The 23,549-nt window shown below is 45.9% G+C and overlaps 1 protein-coding gene across 1 annotated transcript in view; it reads right to left on the bottom strand.

Moving 5' to 3' along the window:
* PPM1L (protein phosphatase, Mg2+/Mn2+ dependent 1L) overlaps positions 1-23,549 on the bottom strand; it is a 505,802-nt gene that overhangs the window by 59,043 nt on the left and 423,210 nt on the right. Inside the window, exon 3 of the mRNA XM_086944343.1 lies at positions 15,754-15,915. Coding sequence (XP_086800469.1) covers positions 15,754-15,915 — 162 coding nt within the window. The remainder of the gene's footprint in view (positions 1-15,753; positions 15,916-23,549) is intronic.

The raw sequence follows: 23,549 nt of genomic DNA, 5'->3' as shown, positions 1-23,549 counted from the left end.
GGTTTGATTTTGGACGATGAGAATTGGGTGGAGGCTGTGTCCTCCCCTCGTGAAGTGGCGATCTCCATGAGACTTCGGTTGGTGCAACTTAAGAATCTCCACCGGTCCTACACCACGGGCCCGGGGTTGTGCTGAATGGGGCTCGCCACAGATGCAAACTGTCGACTGGGTTGTGGTATGTTAGGTACCTTCATGCACATACTGTGGGAGTGCCCAGATATCCAGAATTACTGGACCAAGATCCACAAGAAAATGAGCGGGGTGTGCAGGTTGCATTGGAAGCACGCCGTTGTCTGCTGAATGTATGGGAGCCCTCCGACCTTTCGATTCATGGCAGGCTTTGGGTAACACTTGCCTGTATGATTGCCAAGCGAAACATCGCTCAACTATGGGGAGCCGGTCGAGCACCCCGGGTCCGGTAACAGATGGATGACTTTGATTGGTGTATGTTTCGGGAGAGAGCTGTGTATGTGGCCAGGGGACGACCCCGCAAATGGGGAAAAATATGGGTCGTTAAACTAAACGCCTTTAGACCCTCCCCAACTTCCCCTTTTTTTTCAGAAAAATATGGGATGCCTGGAATGCATACCGAGGAGATATGTGCACACCACCAGAACCCGTTTTAGTAAATGAGGACACAGACACCAGGAACCCAACTGTGATACTCCTACACGATTCTGTATTGCTGGAACTCTGATTTGACGAAACTGTATCGCATATGTCCGTTGCATGATGGTCATGTTTGTTGTAATTGTCTATTATTTTCAATAAAAACAATTAAATTAAAAAAAAGGAAATTGAATTACACCCCTTATTATTTCTCCTCTTCTCCGCTGACTCTGCTACCTGACTTATTTGCTCAGTCTTTCTGTTTTCGTTCTAGTAGTGGTCTCCGTTTTGATATGGGGCGACAGATAATTCAAGGGTGGAAGTCCAGGGTAGGTACAGTTTCAGGTTTTTTTTTTGTTTCATATCATAGCATACCTGCCAACTTACACGGTGCCACTGTGTGACACACAATATCCGTTCCCATCTCAGTCACCCGGTGAGGAGCCAATATCACACAGTGGCAGGGAAAACGAGCTGAAAATCACTGTAAATAGTGGGTTGCATCTTTTTTTCCGTGGCTTTGAACAGCCAACGTCCATTAGGGGGTGTGACAACACGCTAGGACATCGGCCCCAGCCTCAGCAAGCTTTTTATTTATTTTTGGGAGGTGGAGGTTTGGGGACGTGATGGGGTTCGAAAGTGCCTCACAGGTACTTCTCGGTAAGAGATCCTGCACCCTCATCACACTAAGATTTTTGCTCAAGTCGGTAGGTATGTCATAGTCAGCTGTGGTGTAACAATTCAAGACAGTACACGCTTCCCACACTTGACTCCAAGACCACTGATATGAGCCGGGTCAGCCCGCCATTCCCTCCCGCTACTGGGTAAGTAAGCCCCCAACACCGCCTGTATGTCCGGGCATTCCCCATGCCCTTCCTGGCTAGCCGGCTGTAGATTTTGTGCACCTCAAATACCTCTGATGGTTTTTATCCCTGTGCCTTCCACTAGCAAATTAATTGGCGGTCGTGAAGCAGTCCTCATACTATTAACTCCCAGGGCCCGGAATTTCATTCACATATACTCATGTGGTCGACAAATGATATTGCGATTGAGTTTATGGAAACATTATGACAAATTCTTAATTTAGCTGGACTTCATTTGTGATTCAATCGTTGTCCTTGCAAATTTAATTTGTTGGCTGCTCTTAAATCTCACTTGTTGTCCAGATGATTACTTAAAGAATCGATAAGGGTGAAATGTCATCGACGTTCTCCATTAGCAAATTAAGAAAAAGCATTTGTTGTATTTTTTTATTTTGTTGTAAGACGGACAAATATTTGTATTCTTTTCCTTCGCCACTGTGTGATTTTTATTTACACTGTATCTGTATAATTATATGTTTGTTACGTGTAACTCTGTGAGCAAATGTTATATGTTTGTATTGGATTTAACATTATTTATGCTTTATAAAAAATATTGAAATAGCCAACTAAGACGGGCCACTAGAGAGTCGCAAGGTCAACTGGGTAGTGTCTAACACCACAAGGTTTGTTTAAAAGAACCCTCACACACCAACCTGGTTGGTGTCATGCTTCATCACTGGGTTCCCAGTTGGGTAGCCGAATGCTACCCAACTGTGCTACAACACCTGATTACAGTGGAGCAGGTTTTTCGTTTTTGTCTGATGGTGCTGTGAGTGAAGTGACGTTAAAAATACCTCTGGGAAACTCACTATTCCACACTTAATTCCCAGTGGCCCAGGGTATGTTTAAAAATGGTGTAATGGTTAATATGTCAGAACTACAAGTAAGTGTCTGGATTATCCTTTGGTCAACATGTTTCAGCTCTTGAAAAAATTAGTGGAGCTTTCTTCAGGACCTCTCTATACTGATTAATGTGCAAAGGTGAAAAGGTGAGTGGTAAAAATTAAACCATGTGTGTATTGCATTTTTACAGACTCGCTAAGGCGTGTTTATCATGCAAAGAGCGACTAACCATGAGTACCGGTCCATCAATGGTAAAATTACGGTGGAGAGAAGAATGACAAGACAATACGACATGTAACACATAAGATTCTTATAAAAACACTTGTATGTTGGTTATTATCGCCCCCAAGTGGTGAAAGAAATACTCAAGTGTCACTCATACGTGTATAGCCACTCATACATATGAGCAATAGTACAGTAAAACCAAATATAAACAGTGCTTGCTCGCGATTATTGTAAGCATGCTTGCGGTGTGGACAGGTCATAGGTTCGTGCTGCACCGATTGTGCGTTGCTGCAGTGAAAAACACAATTTATATTCGCTATGTAAACTAGCATGCTTGTGGCCAAAATCGGTGAGCATGCCAGTGTAATTTATTCCAAATGTGTGCCGCATGGAAATCGGTGACACTGAAAAAAGCGACATATATTCGCTATGTAAACTAGCATGTAAAAAATATTCACAATAACCAGCAGCTTTCTTACAAAAATATCAGTGTGGGTAAGGCATTATTTTAATAGTTTTTTTTCTGTTTCCCTGGCTGCACTAAGTAATAGACTTTTGTTAATGTATGTTGGTATATATGGTTTTCTTGAGGAATTTCTTCCCTGAACCATTGTGGCTGTTACACTGCCTGGCTACACAGCAGCCCTCAGGCTGTGTGGGTTACACCTTCTCTACCACAATACACCACCAAACGGTCATAACAGTCATAGCATGCCCCATTATCCTGTCTTAGAATGTGAAAGAACTACTCGACAACGTTAAACAGAAGTGGTTCTCCTCTATGTGAAAGCACATGCCCCAAACATTCTCATGTTGCAGGAGACCTATCTTTTCAGGACACAATGCACTTTCCTCAGCCGTCATGGCTACACCAGTGTTTTTCAGTGTTTTTCATGTGGGTTACGCCAGAGGCTCCAGGGGTGTGGCTTAACTACTGAAGAAAACATTCCCCCTGACGACCCTTACCGCCCGCACAGTTCCGATATGTTATATTGCAAGGTTTATAGAGTCCACCCTGGTCATAGTGGGGTGGGGGTGGGGGGGGTTGATTTAACTGCTGTCATAGACCCAACACTAGATAAATACCAAGGCTTCGGCCCGCTGGCGAAGTTACTAAGCCAACTGGGCCGCTTCCTTGGGGCTGGTAGAGGTATGGCGGCAAGTCGCGTTAGCACTCTATACTCCTCCAGAGTTCATTGTTTACTGCCCAGAATAGACTATGTAATTTGAGCCAGCTAGCAAAACCGCCTTTGTTATTGGCTCTCGCCTCCTCCGTAGAGCGCTTTCCGATCATTGCCCTGTCGAGGCCACACTTCAGCCCCAGGTAGAAGGGAGTGCGGAGTGTGGCGGCTGAATGTCTGGTGTCTTCAGAACACCAGCCTGGCAGATCTGCTTAGGGATGACATTATGTAATTCTTTGATCTTAACTCTGCATCTGTCTCGACAAAGGTGACCTTATGGGAGACCTTCAAGGGAGAGGGGACGAGAGACAACAGACCTTAAAGAGCAAATCCAGTGGTTGAAGGCACAATGGATTGAGGACCTCAAAGAGCCAGACTGCAATTGATACACATGGCTAAGGAATGTATTTGCTCCTGGCTTCTTTCCCAATTGAATTGGTGGACAAAGTTGGCAAACTACTCTTTTGCCTGGCCAAAAAGTACTCAGACACCAGAATTATACCTATGGTCTGGGACACACTGGTCCAACTGGTTAGGCAAACTGTTGATATTACAAAGACATTTGCCAGATACTTTCAGGGCCACTAGATGCACCAGGCACTTCCCCAGATAGAGCTGGATTGACCCTTTGTCTCCAACCATCCGATAACGGCGGTCACACCCTCTGATGCTGAGGACATATACTTGTCACTAACTGAAACCTTAATACAACAGGCCATCTCTGCTATGTCTTCAAGGAAGACAGCTGGACCTGATGGGCTCCCCCTGGAAGTTTTCATGAAATATCCTCGCTGCTGGCCCCACATCTCCTGGTTACATACCAGGAGATGTGGAACACCAGAGTGTTTCCTCATGACCTGAGCAGGACCACTATTGCTGTAACTCAAAGCCAGGAGCCCCATCACATCTTTGGGAAGCTTATAAACCAATCTCCTTCATTAAAAACGAAATGAAAATCCTGGGGAAGGTCCTCACATCACAACTGATCTGGAAAATTAGCACCTTTGTTAGCACCGATCAAAGCAACTTTATACCGTAACATAGTACCAGGCATAGCCTACATAGATTGCAGGGGGCCCTTGCAGAGACTTATAGGTTGCATGGCGCCACCACCCTGCTTTCGATTGACTTTCAGAAAGCATTTGGCACAGTACATTGGCCCTTTATGCTTGCAGTTCTCGAAAAGATGGGATTTGGCTGGCACTTCCCTGGATTTGCTTTGCCCCGTGTACTATTTTCCCCATGGTCTAAGGTACGTGTAAACACAGCCTTGCCCTCTCCCGTCCCAATTTGGCATGGCACACGCTAGGGGTGCCTTCTCTCCCTTCTCCTCTTCGCACGGGCCATCAAGCCCCTGGCCAATTTGATCAGACGGGATGTGAATTTCCAGGATTCTGGTGACCGGAGAGCCAGAGTCTCTCTCTACGAGGACGACCTTCTCTTTCGTCAACGCCCTGAAATTACCATCCTGAGAGTCTTCCAAATTCTGTGGGTGTTCAGGGATGCATCAGGGCTTGGGTAAAACCGATATACTTTCCAGTGTGACAGAATAAAGAGTGGAATGGTGCACCAGTCTCTAGGTCCATTAAGCAAATTCCTGCTTTATTGAGATCCAATAGTCAAAGTCGTAAAATCCATGGAATAAAAGCATCTAGCCAACGCGTTTCATTCGAGGTGTCTTGAAGTTTATCAGGGCTGAAAGTAAGTAGAGCCGCCTTAAAGTTCAAAGAGCAGGCTGCTGTGTAGAAGGCTATAATAATCCCGTACTACAAAAGTCACATTAGCATCACCATTGTATATCCGGTCAGTATCGACGCGTGCCTCAAGACTCTTGGTGTACTTGGGGAACTCAATATATACTTTCCAGTTGTATGCAACCCACTATGGCTTTTCTGCCTATCACAGCTGATGGTGGCTCTAACCCACTTCAAATACCTGGGCATGATAGTTATGACCAACCAGCAGCAGAGCTGCGATCTCAAAATTAGGATACTGCAAGCTAGGAGTCCGAGAGACCTCAGTGGCTGGTCCAAACTGCCACTTACTGTTGTGGGTCGAGAGCATTTTTCAAAATGGTGGCCCACGGATCCTTTACACCATTCGAAACTACCCAGACCTGCTGCCCTACACCTTTTTCCACTCTCTGATATCTTAAGTTATGTTATGAGGATTTGTATAGCGCACTTATCACCCAAGGGGGTATCTAAGAACTAGAGCAGATGTGTAGGCCAATGAGAGCTCCTAGTTGAACAGCCAGGACTTCAGTTTTTTGTGCACCTCGAATAGAGATTGGTAGGTCCTGGTGTAATGGGGAATGTTGTTCCAGCTTTTGTCAGCGATGTAGGAAAAAGAGGGTTCTCCTATTTTTCTTCTGCGAATGGCGAAGAGTCACGCAAGATCATGAACTCAATCCACTCGGGATCGCCATCAGACCCCTTCCCACACCACATCTTCAACAAAGCTGACGCAACCATCGCACCCTAACTGCGAAAAATCATCAACATGTCCTTCGACACCGCGACATTCCCGGAAAGCTGGAAGCACGCCGAAATCAACGCACACCTAAAAAAAAAACAAAGCGGACCCCAAAGACCTCAAGAACTTCCAGCCCATCTTCCTGCTCCCCTTCCCGGAGAAGGTCATCGAGAAAATCGCCAACATGCAGCTGACCCAGCACCTCGAGGACAACAGCATCCTAGACCCATCCCAGTCAGGATTCAGAAGCAACCATAGCACAGAGACTGCTCTTATCGCCGTCACAGACGACATCAGGCGTCAGCTGGACAACTGCGAAAACTCAGCCCTCATCCTCCTGGACCTATCAGCCGCCTTCGACGCGGTCTGCCACAACACACTCAGAACACGCCTCCAAGAAGCCGGAATCCAGAAGAAGGCCCTGGACGGGATCACATCCTTCCTCTCCGGCAGAACCCAAAGAGTCCGGCTCCCGCCCTACCACTCCGAAGCCACCGACATCATCTGCTTACCCCAAGGCTCATCCCTCAGCCCGACCTTGTTCAATGTCTACATGTCCTCCCTCGCACCAGTGGCCCGCCATCATCTCCTACGCTGACGACACCCAGCTTATCCTCTCCCCAACCAAGGACATGCACACCGGCAAAACCAATCTCCACAAGGGAATGAAGGCCGTTGCCGAATGGATGAGGAGCAGCCGTCTAAAATGGAACTCGGACAAGACGGAGGTCTTCATCCTAGGGCCCACCCCTCGGCCTGGGACGACTCCTGGTGGCCGACCGCAATGGGAACAGCACCAACACCCACCGACCATGCACGCAACCTGGGATTCATCCTCGACTCCTCCCTCTCCATGTAAAAGCAGGTCAACGCCATCTCCTCCTCCTGCTACAACTAGGTGTGAGCGGGAAATCCATTATGCTCGCGGATTTTGCGGATTTTTGGGAAATCCGCAATCCGCGATTTCCCGCAAAATCCGCAAAAAAAAATCCGCGAACGTAACGGGTTCAAAAGTTGAACCCCCACTCATGCAACTATTTTACAATGGCGCCAGCAAGCTGCCAGCGCCGTTGTAAAATAGTTACAAAGTTAGCTTGCACAGGAACCACTAGATAAAACGAAGCAGGTGCTGCTTTATTTTATCTAAGTGCTTCCTGTGCAAGCTAACTTTGTAACTATTTTACAACGGCGCTGGCAGCTTGCTGGCGCCATTGTAAAATAGTTGCATGGCTGGGCACAGGTCTGCAGCTCACTCAAGGGACCCCTGCGCCCTTCGGGACGATTGCATAGTAACACACACATGGTCGCTCGAACTAGTTGATGCTCAAATTCAGTGACTCATTCATTAGCCCAAAAACAATTGTGAGCGTCGTCGAGGCTGGACAGGTGTGCCTTCTTCCCAAATCTACCGTGGAAAATCAGCTGTGATGCTGGATAGGCTTTGCATCCTTGACTTTCACGAGCGCAATACCCGTGCTGTTCCTGTGACCAGGAGCTTCTTTCTCTTCATCTGCTGAACTGATCTTTCTCTGACCTTTTATTCACACAAGAGGCACATACCCTACTGGGCACATTGTGTTTGCACGGGTTTCTGCAAGTTCGCACGCGTTTTGTACAATTTCGCAATTTGCGAAATTGTACAAAACCCTCGCGAACTTGCAGAAACCCGTGCGAACATAAAAAAAAAAAATCCACGCAGATTCGCGGATTTTGCGGATTTTCGCAATTCGCAAATTCGCAAATCCGCAAATTCGCGGATTGCCAATCCGCAAAATCCGCTCATGCCTGTTTACAACACCCTCTGCATGCTCCGCAGGATCTACAAGTGGATCCCGACCGAAACAAGAAGAACGGTTACCCAGGCCCTCGTCAGCAGCAGGCTGGACTACGGTAATGCACTCTACGCAGGAATACCAGCCAAACACCTGCAACGACTACAACGCATCCAGAACGCCTCAGCCCGACTGATCCTCAACGTCCCCCGCCGCAGCCACATTTCCTCCCACCTAAGAGACCTGCACTGGCTTCCTGTCAACAAAAGGATCACCTTCAAACTCCTCACCCATGCACACAAAGCACTCCACAACGCCAGACCAGCCTACCTGAACAAGACTCAATTTCTACACCCCCGCCCGCCAGCTCCGCTCCACCAGCCATGCCCTCGCCGCCGTCCCGCGCATCCACCAAACTACCTCCGGCGGCAGATCCTTCTCCTACCTCGCCACCAAGACCTGGAACACCCTGCCCACCCACCTATCGCAGACCCAAGACCTGCCCACCTTCAGAAGTCTCCTCAAGACCTGGCTCTTCGAACAGTAGCAGCTCTACAACCCCCCCCCCCCCCCCCAACCCCCCCACTCCCCCTCAGTGCCTTGAGACCCTCACGGGTAAGTAGAGCGCTTTACAAATCCCGGATTGATTGATTGATTGATGTGTGGTAACTGTGTGAGGCAGAGTGTGGCTGAGCACAGTTGCCTAGTTGGATGATGGAAGATAAGGCGGTGGTTGAGGTAGGCAGGTCCCGCACTGTGGAGGGCTTAGTAGGCATTGATGAGCAGTTTGAATGGATGTACCATGTTACTCCGCATACTTTTACTCCGCATACCGTTACAACGCGACTTTTACAACGCATACCATTACAACGCATAGCGCTTTGGGGTGCTGGATAGTGGTAAGTATAATTTACTATTCTAACTCCAGTCCCCGTGGACCCTAGGGAAGGTGTTGGATAGTAAATTATACTTATTCCCTATCCTAGAGCGCCCCCCAGCGCAATGCGTTGTAATGGTATGCGGAGTAAAAGTCGCATTGTAATGGTAGTGCGGAGTAAAAGATGCGTTGTAACGGGTGTATACCGTTTGAATTAGCAGCGCTTCTAGATGGGTAACCAGTCTAACTTTCTAAGGTGGGGCATGGTGTGTGCGCTGCGGGGATGTGAAGAATGGTTCTGGCAGGGACATTCTGGGTAGTCTGTAGTCTTCGTATAAGTTGGTTCGAGATACTGGCATAGAGTGCATTGACATTGTCCTTACTGCATGTGATGAGGGCCTGGGTGACTGTGCGTCTGGTGTTTGTGGAAAGCCATTTTAATATATTGCAGAGCATACGTAAGATGAGGAAGCCAAGAAGAGGTTACAGGAATTCACCAGTTTGGTCATCGTGAATCCAAGATGATTCATAGGAGGGAAAGGGTGCGCTGAGTGTCATCTGCATAGGAGACCATGTTGATTCCGTGAGATCTTATGACGTGTGCGAGTGGTGCCAGGTAGATGTTGAAGAGGGTAAGCCTCAGCGATGACCCTTGAGAGACTCCGCAGATGAGTTGCTAGGGTTTGGAGGTGTACAGAGGGAGTCTGACTTGTTGGGTTCTGTTGAAGAGGAAGAAGGCAAGGCATCCCAGGGTGGGTCCGTGTGTTCCACAGTTGAGGAGCCTTGAGACAAGGGTGCCATGAGAGACTTTGTCTAAGGATGCAGAGAGATCGAGCAGGATCACAGCTGCAGTTTCCCCTTTGTCCATGATGGTCTGGATGCCAATAGTGGCTGTGCTGTGGTTGCTGTGGAAACCTGACTGAGTAATGGCTAGTAGAGTACGTTGTTCTAGATCAGGGTTCTCCAAAGTCAGTCCTGCGGGGCCGGATCTATGCCATATTTTTTAGATACATACATTTATTTAAATGGGGATATGATAAAAATATGACCTGGAGCTGGCCCTCCAGAACGGACTTTAGAGAACTCTGTTTTAGATGGTTGAAAAGTTGCCTGGTGATTGCTTTCATCATTACTTTGGGCAGGAGTGAGATGGATCTGTAGCTGCTGAGCTCTCATGCGTCTGCCTAGGGTTTCTTCAGGGGAGCTGTGACCTCTTGGTGTTTCCAGTTGTCTGGGTTCTGCTATGGATGGAAGTGTTGATAATGGTGGTGAGGTTGGAGCTGATAAGGTTTCCTCCTAGGTTGTAGATGTGTTGGGCAGGAGTCGATAGGAGGACCGGTGTGGATTGTTTTCATGATTTTTACGGTGTGTTCTAGGGTAAGGGGGCTTCAGTTTGCTAGCTGGTGGTCAGATGTGGTAGCAGTGGGCAGCTGGTCGATGAGGTATTGTGTCATGTGTTGAGGTTCAAAATTGGCTTAGATCCTGAAACTTTTATTGTGAAAGAAGTCAGAGAGGTTTCTGTAGAGGTCCTGTGATGGTGTGATGATGTTGGCAGCTGCTGAGGGGTTGGAGTACAGTTGTTGGTTGGAGCCAAATCTATTCTCAGTGCAAGGGCTGCTTTCCTGACCTCTTTGATCTGGGTGTGATATTTTCTAAGTGCGGATTTGTAAGTGTTTCTTGCGTTGGTGTCATGCCTAGTCCCTCATCTTTTATCCAGCTGTTTGTAGTAATGTTTGGAGTTTCTTAGGCATTCAGTGTACTATCTGGCGTGTGTGTTGGTTTTTGATTGTATGACGTGACGTCCTTGAGGGGGGCTAGGGTATCAGTGCAGCCTATGATCCAGTTGTTGAAGGTTCTTATGCCAGTCTGCAGGTCTCTGGTGAAGTCTGGTTGGTTGGCTCTGAGGATTTTGGTCTTGTCTGCTTCCACTATCTTGTTCCAGCTACATCTGGGGTTGCTAGTAGGCTTCAATGGGGGAAAGGTGGGGTGCATTGATGTAGAAGTGCACTATGGAGTCCATGTGAGCGGGGTGAGGTGGCTGAGTAACCTTGTTGCTGGCTGTGAGGATGGGGTCAAGAGTGTGTCCTGCATTGTGGGTAGGTTTTTGGATGAGCTGAATGAGTCCGAGATCGTCGGGCTGTTGAATAGGGCAGTGGAGTTGTTGCGATGGAAGTGTAGGTCACTGAGTAGGATGATGTCATTTGAGCTGATAGCGATGGGGGCAATGGAGTTAGTGAAGAGTTTGCCTAAAGTGGCAAATGGTCCCTGGGGCATGCCAGGGCGCCTTTGATAGTAGTGCAGTGTGGTTGCTGGCTTGTTGTTGGAAGTGCATGTGTTCCATGAATGTGTGTTCTCATCGGTTTAGGTGGTGCCGCTGATTGAGTCCTTGTGGATGGAATCGAGGCCTCCTCTTGGTTTGTTGGGCCTGTTCTGGCCGGAGATATTTGTATCCCAATGGGATCGCCATGGAGATGGCAAGTGTAGATGAAGGGTTGAGCCAGGTTTCGGTAAGAAAGAAAATGTCAGGGGAGTGCATGTTGATGATAACCCACTCAGGGTGGTTTGTTTGCAGAGATATCTGGTGTTGAGGAGCATGCGTGTTAGGTGTGTGAGGTGGGTGGAATAGGCATGCTGATGCAGGAGAAATGGCAGTGAGTGCATGAGAAAGGTACTATAGTTGAGCGACGTGTGGCGTGGAGGCTGCTATTGTGGCGGGTACAGTATTGAGTGCTTGCAGGTGGGAGGATGTGTGGCAGTAGTGTTTGGATGATAGTGTCTGTAGCACTGGGTGCAGTCCAGATGCAGACGGGTACAGATGGACTGCCATTTGGCAACCCGTTGTGCGCTTGTGTAGTGGCCGCCATTAAGTAGGCCCCTGGAAGGGGAAGTAGCACGAGGTAGGGAGGGGCAGAGTGCTAAATGTGTGAGAAGGCACATGAGGAAACGCCTGAGAACTGGTAAGAAGTGGGGGAGGTGGGAGGCGGGAGAGTCCCAGGAGAGAGGGGAGAGATCAAGGAGGAAAAGAGGAAGAATGGCAATGAAGGAGAGAGTCAAAGGAGAAATGAGAATGGAAAGAAGAGCAAACAGGCACAAAGGGATGAGAGAGAGCGTAAAATTGGAAATTGGTGATGGAGTAGGATTTTTGTAAATCAAACCTGCTCGGATTAAACCTCCATTTGTGTGAAAATCATTAACAAGAGTTGTGAGATTAACAGAGAAAATATTAACACAGGGTATTTGGGAAGAAAATCGAGAAAGTTTGCAGGAAAATGACAAATGGTTCCTGTAGGCCACAAATGATTTCTGCATGGGAGACCGCAGGAAAAATAATGTTAAAGAGGTTTTATTTTTCGTGTGTAACGTGAATTAAATGCGTTGACAAAAGCGTTTCATACGAGTGACATTAATTACATAGAATAATCGTTGATAATGTTTGTGTTAATATTACAATAATATGAAGACCAAATGAATAAATAAAATGGAGCTTTTTAAATGAACGAATAACTGAATCTGTTTATTTCTCCTAGAGAAAGTGCACGTTTTGCAGAGAATGCCTCAAACTACTGTTAGGATTAATTTGCTTTTTAAACGTAGGCTGCTGCAGAGAAATGTATCTGTCCTTCATTATGATTATTGTGTTATTTTCTTGTCGACAGCTACGTGGTTGGGGTAGCGTACGGAACTTCCTACCTTCCGGGGAAATGTTTAGTTTTGTGGATAACTGCTCTAGTTAATGTTGCAAATCGTTTAACACCTTAGCAGCTATGGAACGTCCAGCTCCAGTGCTGAACGTTCCATTGCACAGGTGAGGTTCGAACGTCCAACGGCCGACGGCAGCACTCCCGAGGTAGTGGTGCCGTCGGCCGTTGCACTAGGCGCAGCACTTATGAGGTTAAAGATGTGTGTGAATCTAGGAAGCAGAAAATTGTTGTTTCCTCTGCTGAAGGACGAAGATGACCGCATTGCTCTTAACAAAGAACTCTTGAGAGTGAAGTGCAACACAAGTGGTATGACTGTACACCCTATGCTCCTGAACCAATGAGAACTGTGAAATGCTTGGACTTTGCTACTAAATTAGGGATGGACTTTAACATTTAGGGTATAATTATTAGTGTTAGAATCTACTCTGCACGCAATGTAGCTTAGGCAGCCGTGACGAGGATGAGCATCTCCGTGTGAGCTGAGAGCTGATTTCTTAAGCTCTTCTATGGCTGAAGCTGACTGATCCTGACTTTTTAACTTTGCTCCTCATAACTTTGTGAGGTTGTTCCAGCTTTCCCTACCGGCCGGAGGGTTAGCTCTTCAGACTATTAGCACGCTGTGCTATCGTTTTTCTTAGGTTCGTATGTTATTCTGTATTGGCATTGATCTTGTTACAGTGCCCTTTTGTCTCTTTTCCTATCTACTCACTCATGCTCGATTAAATTGAGATGTTATTGTGAATTGCTTTCTTTGTGTGATGATCTAGGATTTGATATTTGTCATTGTATGACCATTTACATGCTTTCAAAGAACTAGATAAAACTAAGTGATTAGTAAAGCCAAGTCTGTCATTTATTGATGATCAGGATTAATGTGTTTTGTACATATAATGAATAGTTTTGTTTGTAGATTATTCCCTTTGTTGTAGGTCCTCATAAGGGGGGGGGGGGGGGGGTCATCCGTCTTAACAGATGTCAGTCTCTGACCACTCTCAAAAGGTTCGTCGGAGGACCAATTCTAGGTATGGGTCAAAATTTAGTTTCATATGGAAAATGCTAGTGGTTATTAATTTGGTGATGTGTGGTGAACAAGTGTTTTTTTCCCACGTTTCCGCTGCATCACAGGCAACAAGAGAGTGAATGGAAAACTGGTACAAGCAACAAAGAGTGAGAGAGAGAGTAAAAGGAAAAACAAACACACAGGCAACAAAGAGAGAGAGAGAGTGAGAAGGAGAGCAAGAAATGAGACGGGTCCTTGAGCCTGGCCTGAAAGGGCCTTAGTCTGGTCAGAGGACCAGACTAAGTGGGTGCTGAGGGATAGTCACACACACCTTTTATGCACCAAGGGGCTTCTCATGGGTTTCATTTGACAATTCACACAGTTCACATATGATGGCAGGCCAGGGATCCCTAAATTAAAATTGTACTAATGTGGTTCCTAGCTCATTCCATTGAGTAGGGGGAGGAAGAGGTATGCCTAGAGTCACCTATACCACAACCTTACGACTTACACTCCGTTCAGTTCGGAGCCAGAACTCCTCATTTGCCCATAATCACCGGAACCCCACTGGAGTGCTGGAAGGCAGCGTTCAAACATATTGGCGGGCAAGGCAGACTAATTGTGAAAACCCCACTCTGGCATGGCACACACCTTGGCATGTCAACAACCTAAAAAGACTTAGGACCTGGGACCTCATTGGCATTTCCACACTTGGTGAAGTATGGACCCAAAATCCAAAAGCTGCATGAAATCCTTTGGCCAATTAGCAATAGACTTTGCCTTTCACAAAAGCTAATTCTTTCGGTACGTCCAGTTGTAGCACACTCTCGATATATCCACGCCAACAGGTTGGGGGTGTGCGGGGCAGATGGGTTAGTGGGTCTTAAAATGATGCATGTGTACGAATAGACGTGACAGAGATAGAGTATAGGTGTTCCTGTTGTTTTCACGATCCGGTAATCTACTGTGTTACACAGTTTAAAATGCTAATAAAATAATTTATCCAAAAACAAAAAGGCAACTAAACCTCCAACCTCAGCTGATTACTGACTACCAAAGTCTTTAATAGGCTGATTGGCTAGTCGCTTTTTCAAAAGTAAATGTGCCCTCGTCCAGGAAATTCATGAGGAACTTCTACTTACGTTTGGAGTAACACACAAGTACTCAAATAAAATATTTATAAATCCGAACAAAGGTTTTCAAAATAAATTCTACAAACTAAGGATCCTATTTAAAACTGGCACAGGCATCGCTAATGGTCTTGCATATACCCTGACACTCTCCTACTAAAGCTATGCCCAAGATTGGCCCTGAATTACAGGGGTGGCAGAGTTTTGGATCTAGAATGATGGAGCGGTGGCAGATATCAGTACCACAGTGCCTCAGAAGCCTTGTTGACATCCCCTTTCTACTTGATAGATCTGCAGAGCGCCTGGTGGAACGCAGAGCTGATGGACTCTACGTCGGGGAGCATCCATGGAGCATCCCTTGGATTTAATCCGCCTGTATAGGTGTCCCCCGAGCATGCACAGGCAAAAGGGATAGTCTAAGGAGTGCATCATGGATACCATGTATGAGTGGCATTAGTATAAGAAGCAAACCTCAGGAAAAATGACCATAGGGCTAACTGGAGGGCCACCAGACAAAAGCGGTGACAGGACTTACGCCCCGCTTCTGTGACTGAGAGCTCCCACCCCTCTGGCTACACAAATGTTTTAGAAGAGAGATGGGAAGGCTGGGCACTAGGTTTGTGTTAAAGAGCACAACAACACGGGCCATCGGCATCTCAGATATTAAGGGAACCATCTTCGTCATACCATCATCTTGCCATGTTGGGATCAAGCAACAAGTCCTACCACCCCATTCCTATCTGGCCGGGAAATGGTGGCTACTTGTGGAAGTGGAAGAAAAGGCAAAATCCTAAACTCTACCCGCGTCCTGTAACTGGCAGCTTGGAGCGGCTGGCGGGACCATGGCAGACGTACTCTATTGCCGCACCCCTCCATTGTCTTAATCAAATGAACATTTCAAAAATACAAGCCAAACACGAACCAAACTCCTAACTTGGGTTATTGAGCAGAGCCCATCTGTCTGGTGCAGGCCAATAGAAACACCAAAGTTCTTTGTTTTTATTAATCTTTATTGATTAATGCACGATACATACTAAAAACTTGTTTTTTAGGGTACAAAAGTTTCAGTAACCTTACCGGCTCGTTTGATCCTTTTCCTCTCTTTCAGTTGGTACGGCTTGTGATCATGTGACAGAGGAATTGCGTTTCCGTCTTTGTCGCACAAAACTCCACGGGAATCCCCGACATTTGCCACGGTTAGATCTTTATCAGAAAGCAAAGCAATCAAGCAGGTTGTCCCTAGAAAAAAAGGAAATGGTGGATTTACAAACAAGTGCAAAATGACACAAAAAAATACCGGAAACAAATCTAGATTGTTCAGATGAATGATATTCGTTAGTAAATTAGGTTTCTCCAACCACTTCAAGAGTTTATCCGTTCAATTAATTTTTGCTTCCAATATGTAAACAAGAACTCTACTGCAAAGGATTGGTGCTGAATCCATTCCACATGCCTGTAAAATTCTCACTAGTTATTCCCCTCAACTAAGTCAAACACTTTGTGATACTTTAAAAAAGTAAGCTTTCTTGTATTTTCACTGTAACAATGCTCTTTTCTTTCACTGTAACAAAGCTCTTTTCTTTCACTGTAACAATTATCTTTTCAAGTGTATTTAATATATAACATATGTAAATTACTGTACATTAAAAATAGTGCTCCCGGTTTTATGGCATTTATTTTTTTGACATTTCCATCTGTATTTATCCATATTTATTTTCGGTTTTGTGAAAAAATTAAGCTGAAAGCAGTATATTTCCACATTTATTTTACCGTTAAATATGCACTTCACTCATGCTTAAATTCCTGCCAGGTTTCAATGCTATGAACACCCACAGAAGATAAATCAATGCACTTTTATGAAAATGTTCACATTTCAGAATTAACCTTGTGTAAATCTATTGCTTTTTAAACCTCTTTACTAAAATCCCTTTCTTTTTTAACCCCCTTACCTATTAAACCTATGACCACACCCATCAAAAGCCTGGTCGATAAATAAGAAAAAGGGCCTGATGTCCAAAAAAATAGCCAGTTGCAAATTGGTAAGTGATTACTAAACAGAGTGTTTGTGATTTAGAAAGACTTGCTAAAGGCGTATTTCTTAGAATTGGACACAGTACAATAAATTTATAATTTTTTTATTTTTGCTACAGAAATTTCCAAATCGCTAAATGCAATTACCAAATAGCAAATTGCTATTTCAACGTACCAAGCAGTTGACAAAAGGGAATTCATTAAAACAAAGCATTTTGTACCTGCAAAACACTACCAATTGGAAACATCAGGTGCAAAGTATATCAAGGGGGGCCGAAATAAATTTAAGTCCTTCACAATGGCTCTACTCTATGCTGTAATGAGGATGATAAGGATTGTTGGAGCCAACAGGAGGAGAAGGAGCGACCACATGTTCAGACAGAAGGTGGACGTTCATGTTAGGTATAGGCGTACGAGAGATCATTCTAGCTTTAAGTATCTGAACCCTGCCTTCAGCAGACCTACACAAAGCAGAGGTTCTCTTGCTACAGATCTCTTGCGTAGTGCATAGCTTATACCTTTTAACTTTTGATACATACCAATGCACTGTTTCAATTGCAGGAGGGATATCACGGAGTACCTTATTCAGTTTTTTTTTAAATGACGCAATGTTGGCTAGAATAAATTCCTTCATTCAGTGGCATAGCAAGCACATTGGCCAACTGAGGAAAAATAAATTTTACATGGCCAATATGTCCCCTGCGTGTACCCCAACGTTTAGTGTACGTGCATGTCACCCATGCATTTTCCCTCTATGACTGGCAACAATGATGCCTCTGCATTTACGTCCCATATTAGGATGCCAGCTACCAAGTCTTCCATAAAAGAAACGTTAATATTGCACCGAGGCCCATGTGGCCCATGTGTTTGCATTGTGCACTTTTAATATATCGCGAAGAACCCATTTCTCCATTTTGTGGCTCAGCCAGTCCCCGAATTGAAGTTTCATGCATCCAGACATTCTGAAGGCTGCAGCTACGTATCCCTGACCTCGCATACTTTTGGCTAAGCCGAGAGGGGCCCAGCACGGGGTGCCAAGACAGTATTGTGCACAACAGTTATCTGCTTGCTCTACAGAATCACATTCCTGCCTGGCGAAGGAGGTAAACAGAACCCGTCTGCAGAGATAGGGCCTAGCCTTTCTGTCTCCGTTTAAGTGATTTGCAGAGCTCGCGTCCATAGAAAGCTCAAGGCCCCCACACAATGAACGAAGAAATAGATGCCCACACTGGCTCTTGGTGATGAGCGACCTTTGTTTAGATAATACATCCCCGGACTTAAGATATCAGATAATACCAGACGTGCTGTTCGCCCTGACACTGAAGGCCTCCCTACCAGACCGAAAGTCAGCTCCCCCCAGTTACACGTCAGTTGCACGTCATGATCAAGTTGTGCACACAAGTAGGGCAAAGTTCCCAGCTGGCCATGCAACCCCCCTCCATGTATCCACCCACCTATGACTCACCTATGACTCCTCAAGTGAACGCCCACATGTACGCCCTCATGCACGCCCACATGCTCTTATCTCTCTTTCTCTTGCTCTGCCTGGAGCGCTCCTCCCTATGTGCGAAATTGAATGTATAAATATTGTACTCTGTGAATAAAGTTTAGAAGATCCTTCCTGAACCTTAGTGGTGATGGAACCGATTCTCCCCTAACTCGAGTTATTGAAATAAAGCCCTTTTGAATCGGACACCACGGACTCTGCCTCTCATTTTATGCATGACCCATTGTTTAACTATAGAAATTATGACAGGGTAATACTTTATTTACCACATAAATCTGGCGCCCGAATAGGGACAAATCCCCTTCCCCACGCGCCGGAGATGTAGGTCCAGCCCTTGCCCCCTTCTACAGCCGTGACGGACTTCAAAGTGTACACGCCAGCGGGACTTCCCGCTTACTCCCTCAGGCCCATGAAGGAGACGGACTGCGACCAGGCATCCACACGAGGCGGTGAGGATCGCGGATCATCCCAACCAGAGCCCAACCAAGGTCCGAGGTTTCCAGGGGTCCACCTGTTCCGCGCATGCGCAGTATCAAGTATCCGAGGCCTTCAAGTTCTGCTTCCCGGTGAGTACCACTATTGGGAACGCATAAAGATAAAGACATGAACACGGTAAAGACGGGTTCATTTTCGTGAACACGGTAAAGACGTGTCTCGTTTACGAGACCGGTATGGTTGTGTTGTATTCCAGTGCATAAAGTTAACTGTTTTCAAGTACATGGAGTTAAACTGTATCTGTTTTAGTGTTTTAGTGTTTTAGTGTTAATGATTGTTTCAGTCAGACTATTTTGGTGTGTATTGTGTTTTCATTAAGTTGGTTTCAACATGCCACTGTTTTCAAAATTACGTCAGATAGGGACCAGAAAAGGAATACTAGAAGAGCCAGTTAACATCCCGCCTAGAGACACACCTGGTCATTATATGTATAATAAACACGGGCTAGATGCCATATTGTATTTAGACCTATGGGTAGATTACACAAAGGATTTAGAGGAGAAGTACAGATGGCCTGTCTCAGGAACGTGGGATTCTGAATGCATTATGAGAGTAGAGGAAGCGCTATGAAAAAAGAAATCAAGACCCTCTCAGAAAGATGCCATTGAGTTATGGCGCAAAGAAGCACATAGGAGAACAGAGAAAGAATTCAACAAAGCAGAGAGAACTAAACAAGCAGCGGAAAAAGCCAAAGAAAAAGAACTGCAGGAGGAGGGGGAACGGGTCAAAGCAGAACAGGCTGATAGAGAAAGAAATGCTGTCGTTGCTGGTATTTATCCCGTCCTCTCAGAAGAACTAGCTAGAGTGACCCCCTCAGAAACACCCCGTAGATCGCGAACGCCACCACCTGTACCCTATAGAGGACGTAGAATAAAGCCGACAGCATCCGAGGCGTTTATTTCCTCCTATCTAGAAGAGTCCCCACCGGACTACGCAAACGCCGATTTCCCTCCGCCCCCACCAGCGGATCAGCTCCAACAGCTCCAGCAGCTCGTGAAAGAAGACGTGGGGCCCGGGCCGTAGGGGGAGGGGGGCCTACTATAGATGTAGCAATCCCTCACTGTATATACGATCCAGAACCAGGAAAGGGCTCAATGCTCGTGATTTCACTAAGACTAAGACAGGCCGTCGCATATTTGGACAAACTACCAGATATAAAAGACCATCTAGATAAAATATACCGTTTCATTAGAACAGGGGAGGGACCCGAGTGTATAGCACAGGCCATGCAAAATAGAAAGTTGGGGGTTAAGAACTACATCCTCCGTTTTATTGTTAACTGCCTGATCAGGGAAAAAGACGAAGGAGACGGGGATGTAAAGCCTGGTTTGATAGAATGGAGTGATCACATAGATGCCGGTCGGCATGATAAAACGGGACAGACAGACAGCATGATGAACAAAATACGAAAGGAAATATTAGCAACACACAAAGTAGAGCCTGACGAGAAGGGTGAGTCATCAACGGAGGCGGTAGACGAGGCGAGAGACAAGATAAATTATGTAGGTAATGCACGACGGTTTGACAGGCCCAAGTGCCTCGACTACCGTAAACAGGGGCCGGCTATAAAAGAAAGATATTCCCTTGATAATCTATTCCAATCTACTGAAAAAGCACTGGAACGACGGATAAAGAACGAGCGATCTCACACCCCACACGCAATGGAGTTGGCCCGGTCAGCCACCCAGTGGGTGTCCAATTCTAATATATATAGCAATGATATAGTGGCCCAAACATTCTTGAGCCTCCCGCCGAACGAACAGCGTTTGGCCGGTATTTACATGGTCCAACATTTAATAACGTTGTATGAGAATCAATATTCCGATCCCGGCCAATTGTATAAATTACTGGACGACATACTTCTAGATAGATGGACAGGCCTGGGTACTGAATTAATTAACGTCATCCTGGATCAACGACATAAGTACTTACATTTTCTGACCACATGCATGCTTCCCGCCCATACCACGACAGAAAGGACCTATACGTAGACAGACAGAACCCCCTACGAGAGGTACATCCCGTCAAAAATGCAAACAATGAGCTTCAACGGGTGTATGTTTACACCCCCTTGACGAAATTAGAAATACTGGAAATGAAAAAGATGTTGCCCTCCCATGATAAAGACCCGGGGGGGTTTCACCGAGAATTAAAAGACATTCTCCGCATCGGAGATTATACGTACGCTGACATTCTGAAACTATTGAAAGTACTATTGCCAGCAGGCATTTATGAAAAGCTTAAGGAAAAAGACTGGGAGGTGGGAGAGAAAAAGTTAAGCTGGGAAGCATTGGAAACAGAGGATAAAGACAGAGGCCCGGGGGTTGGTCTTGGTGACAAAGCTAAAGAACTACCTGAACTCCTAATACAGGTTTTGCCGAGACTATTGACTATTAAAAAGGAAGACTGGGATGCTATTTCAGCCTGTAAACAAAAACAAGAAGAGGACACAAGTGATTTCTATTCTAGATTCGAGAAATGCTTTGCTATTAATAGTGGCCTTAAGCCCGGTAGCGAATCGTATCCCCATCTTTTTGTGAGCAAATTAGTAGAGAATTCCCTACCCCAGATCAAGAATAGAGTACTGAAGGTTGAGAGTACTTGGCAAGCAAACAGCCCTTCACAAATGTTGCAGATGCCACAATATCACCAGAACAGGATTAGAGAAGAGCAGGATCAGGAAAAGAGACGCATGAAAGAGACAAAAATGAAGGTGCTGGTTGCCCAAACGGTAACGGCAAACACGAACAAAAATGGCACGACACCTGTCAAGGGGAACTGTAAATATTGCAAACAACCAGGTCACTATGTAAAGGAATGTGCTGTCCTGAAACACAATATAGCTACAGGCAAAACAAAAGAACGACCACACACTCCTAGGCAAAATAGCACACAACAGAGCACACAACAGACAATAGCGACTTTTCCACCCCCACCACCGCCTATTCATGCCACACCACAAATGTATCAGTACACACAGTCAGACTATCCAGAATACCAATCATTCTCATGAAACAGCCTTGAGAGGGAAGATGGCTTGCCCCTTATTCAGGTTCCTGTAGATCAAGAAGGTCCCTATGTACATGGCTGTGTACTGGGACAGGACAGAAAGTTTCTGATTGACACAGGGGCGAGCAGAACTACCATCAGCCATGACGAGGTTCCAGGGGCACCTCTCTCGGGCTCACAGAATATTTCCCTGGGATTTTCAGGAAAGCCTATTATTAATGAAGTATCGAAACCAGTCTCCCTCGGGGTTGGTCCACTGTCACGTACCATAGACTTGCTACTTACTAAATCATGTCCAGAAAACTTACTTGGTATAAAGACATTAAAGGAACTAGGAGCAGTTATCTGTTGTTCTCCGGAGGGAGTGCGACTGTTCTTACGTGATTTTAAGGGTCATTATGTGTTGACAGATTTTGACCCCAGACTCCAGAATGTACCACAGCACCTATGGGCACAAGGTCCGACTGACGTAGGTTACATGAACATAACACCACACCATGTCACTCTCAAAGCAGGAGTAATACTACCACATATACGACAATACAAGTTACCACCTGATGCCGAAGTGGCCTTATTAAAAATTATTGACGAACTCATTGCACAAGGGGTGGTGGTGGAGACTGACTCAAATGTGTGTAACTCACCTGTCATTCCTATCCTTAAACGATCAGACCCTAATGCACCACCAGTTTACAGACTAGTTGTTGACCTTCGAGAATTGAATAAATGCGTAGTCCCACAATACCCAGTGGTCCCAGACATTTCTTCATTACTGACTGCTATTGATTCTGAGGCAAAGTTCTTTACAGTCATTGACTTGAAGAATGCCTTCTTTAGCGTTCCTATTCATCCTGACAGCCAATATCTTTTAGGATTCAGTTTAAAAGGACGAAGTTTTAAATTCACGAGAGCACCACAGGGCTTCACAGAGAGTCCTAGCGTTTACAGTCAGGCATTGAAAAGACAGCTGGACAGTATTAATATGCCTACCAACACAGCACTGATTCAGTACGTTGACGACATCCTGATTACAGCACGATCAGAAACAGACTGCGAGGATGCATCACTGACGGTTTTACACTTTCTGGCAGACAAGGGGCACAAAGTGTCCCCTTCAAAGTTACAATTCTGTGCACAGCAAGTGGTGTACCTTGGACACTTGCTGTCCAAGAGGGGTAGACAGCGGACACAAGAACGTATTCAGTTAATTTCTAACCTTTCACAGCCCAAGACACAAAAGGAAGTGCGGGCCTTCATTGGCCTCACTTCATACTGCAGGCAGTGGATTCCCCAGTATGCCTATCTAGCCAAACCACTCATACAGTTGACAACACAGGAGGCAGCGTCTTCGACTGTCCTCCCTTGGACACAAGAACACACCTTGGCATTTGAAGAATTGAAAAGAGCCTTATGTCAAGCACCAGTTTTAGCGACTCCTAGTTACAGCAAACCCTTTATGCTTTTCGTAACTGAACGGGATGGAACAGCATTATCTGTCCTCACACAAGATCAAGCAGGAAAACACAAGCCTTGTGCTTATTTTTCTAGTACACTGGACCCAGTGGCCCAGGCTCTGCCTGCGTGCCTGAAATCGGTTGCGGCAACAGCCCTAGCCATAAGACAAAGTGACTCGATAGTGCTGGGACACCCCCTGACAGTACAGGTACCGCATGCAGTGGAAGTTCTCTTGAACAGGACACAGACACAACACTTGACCGTAGCGAGACTGACAGGAGATGAACTGACGTTATTTCAACCACACATAGAGATCAGACGATGTAACATACTAAATCCTGCTACACTTTTGCCCTCAAGTACAGTCGACACCGCA

The sequence above is a fragment of the Lissotriton vulgaris genome, chromosome 11 (assembly GCF_964263255.1).
Source record: "Lissotriton vulgaris chromosome 11, aLisVul1.2, whole genome shotgun sequence".
Taxonomy (NCBI): domain Eukaryota; kingdom Metazoa; phylum Chordata; class Amphibia; order Caudata; family Salamandridae; genus Lissotriton; species Lissotriton vulgaris.
The sequence above is the reverse complement of the archived record's forward strand: the minus strand, read 5'-3'. Positions and strand labels throughout refer to the sequence as shown.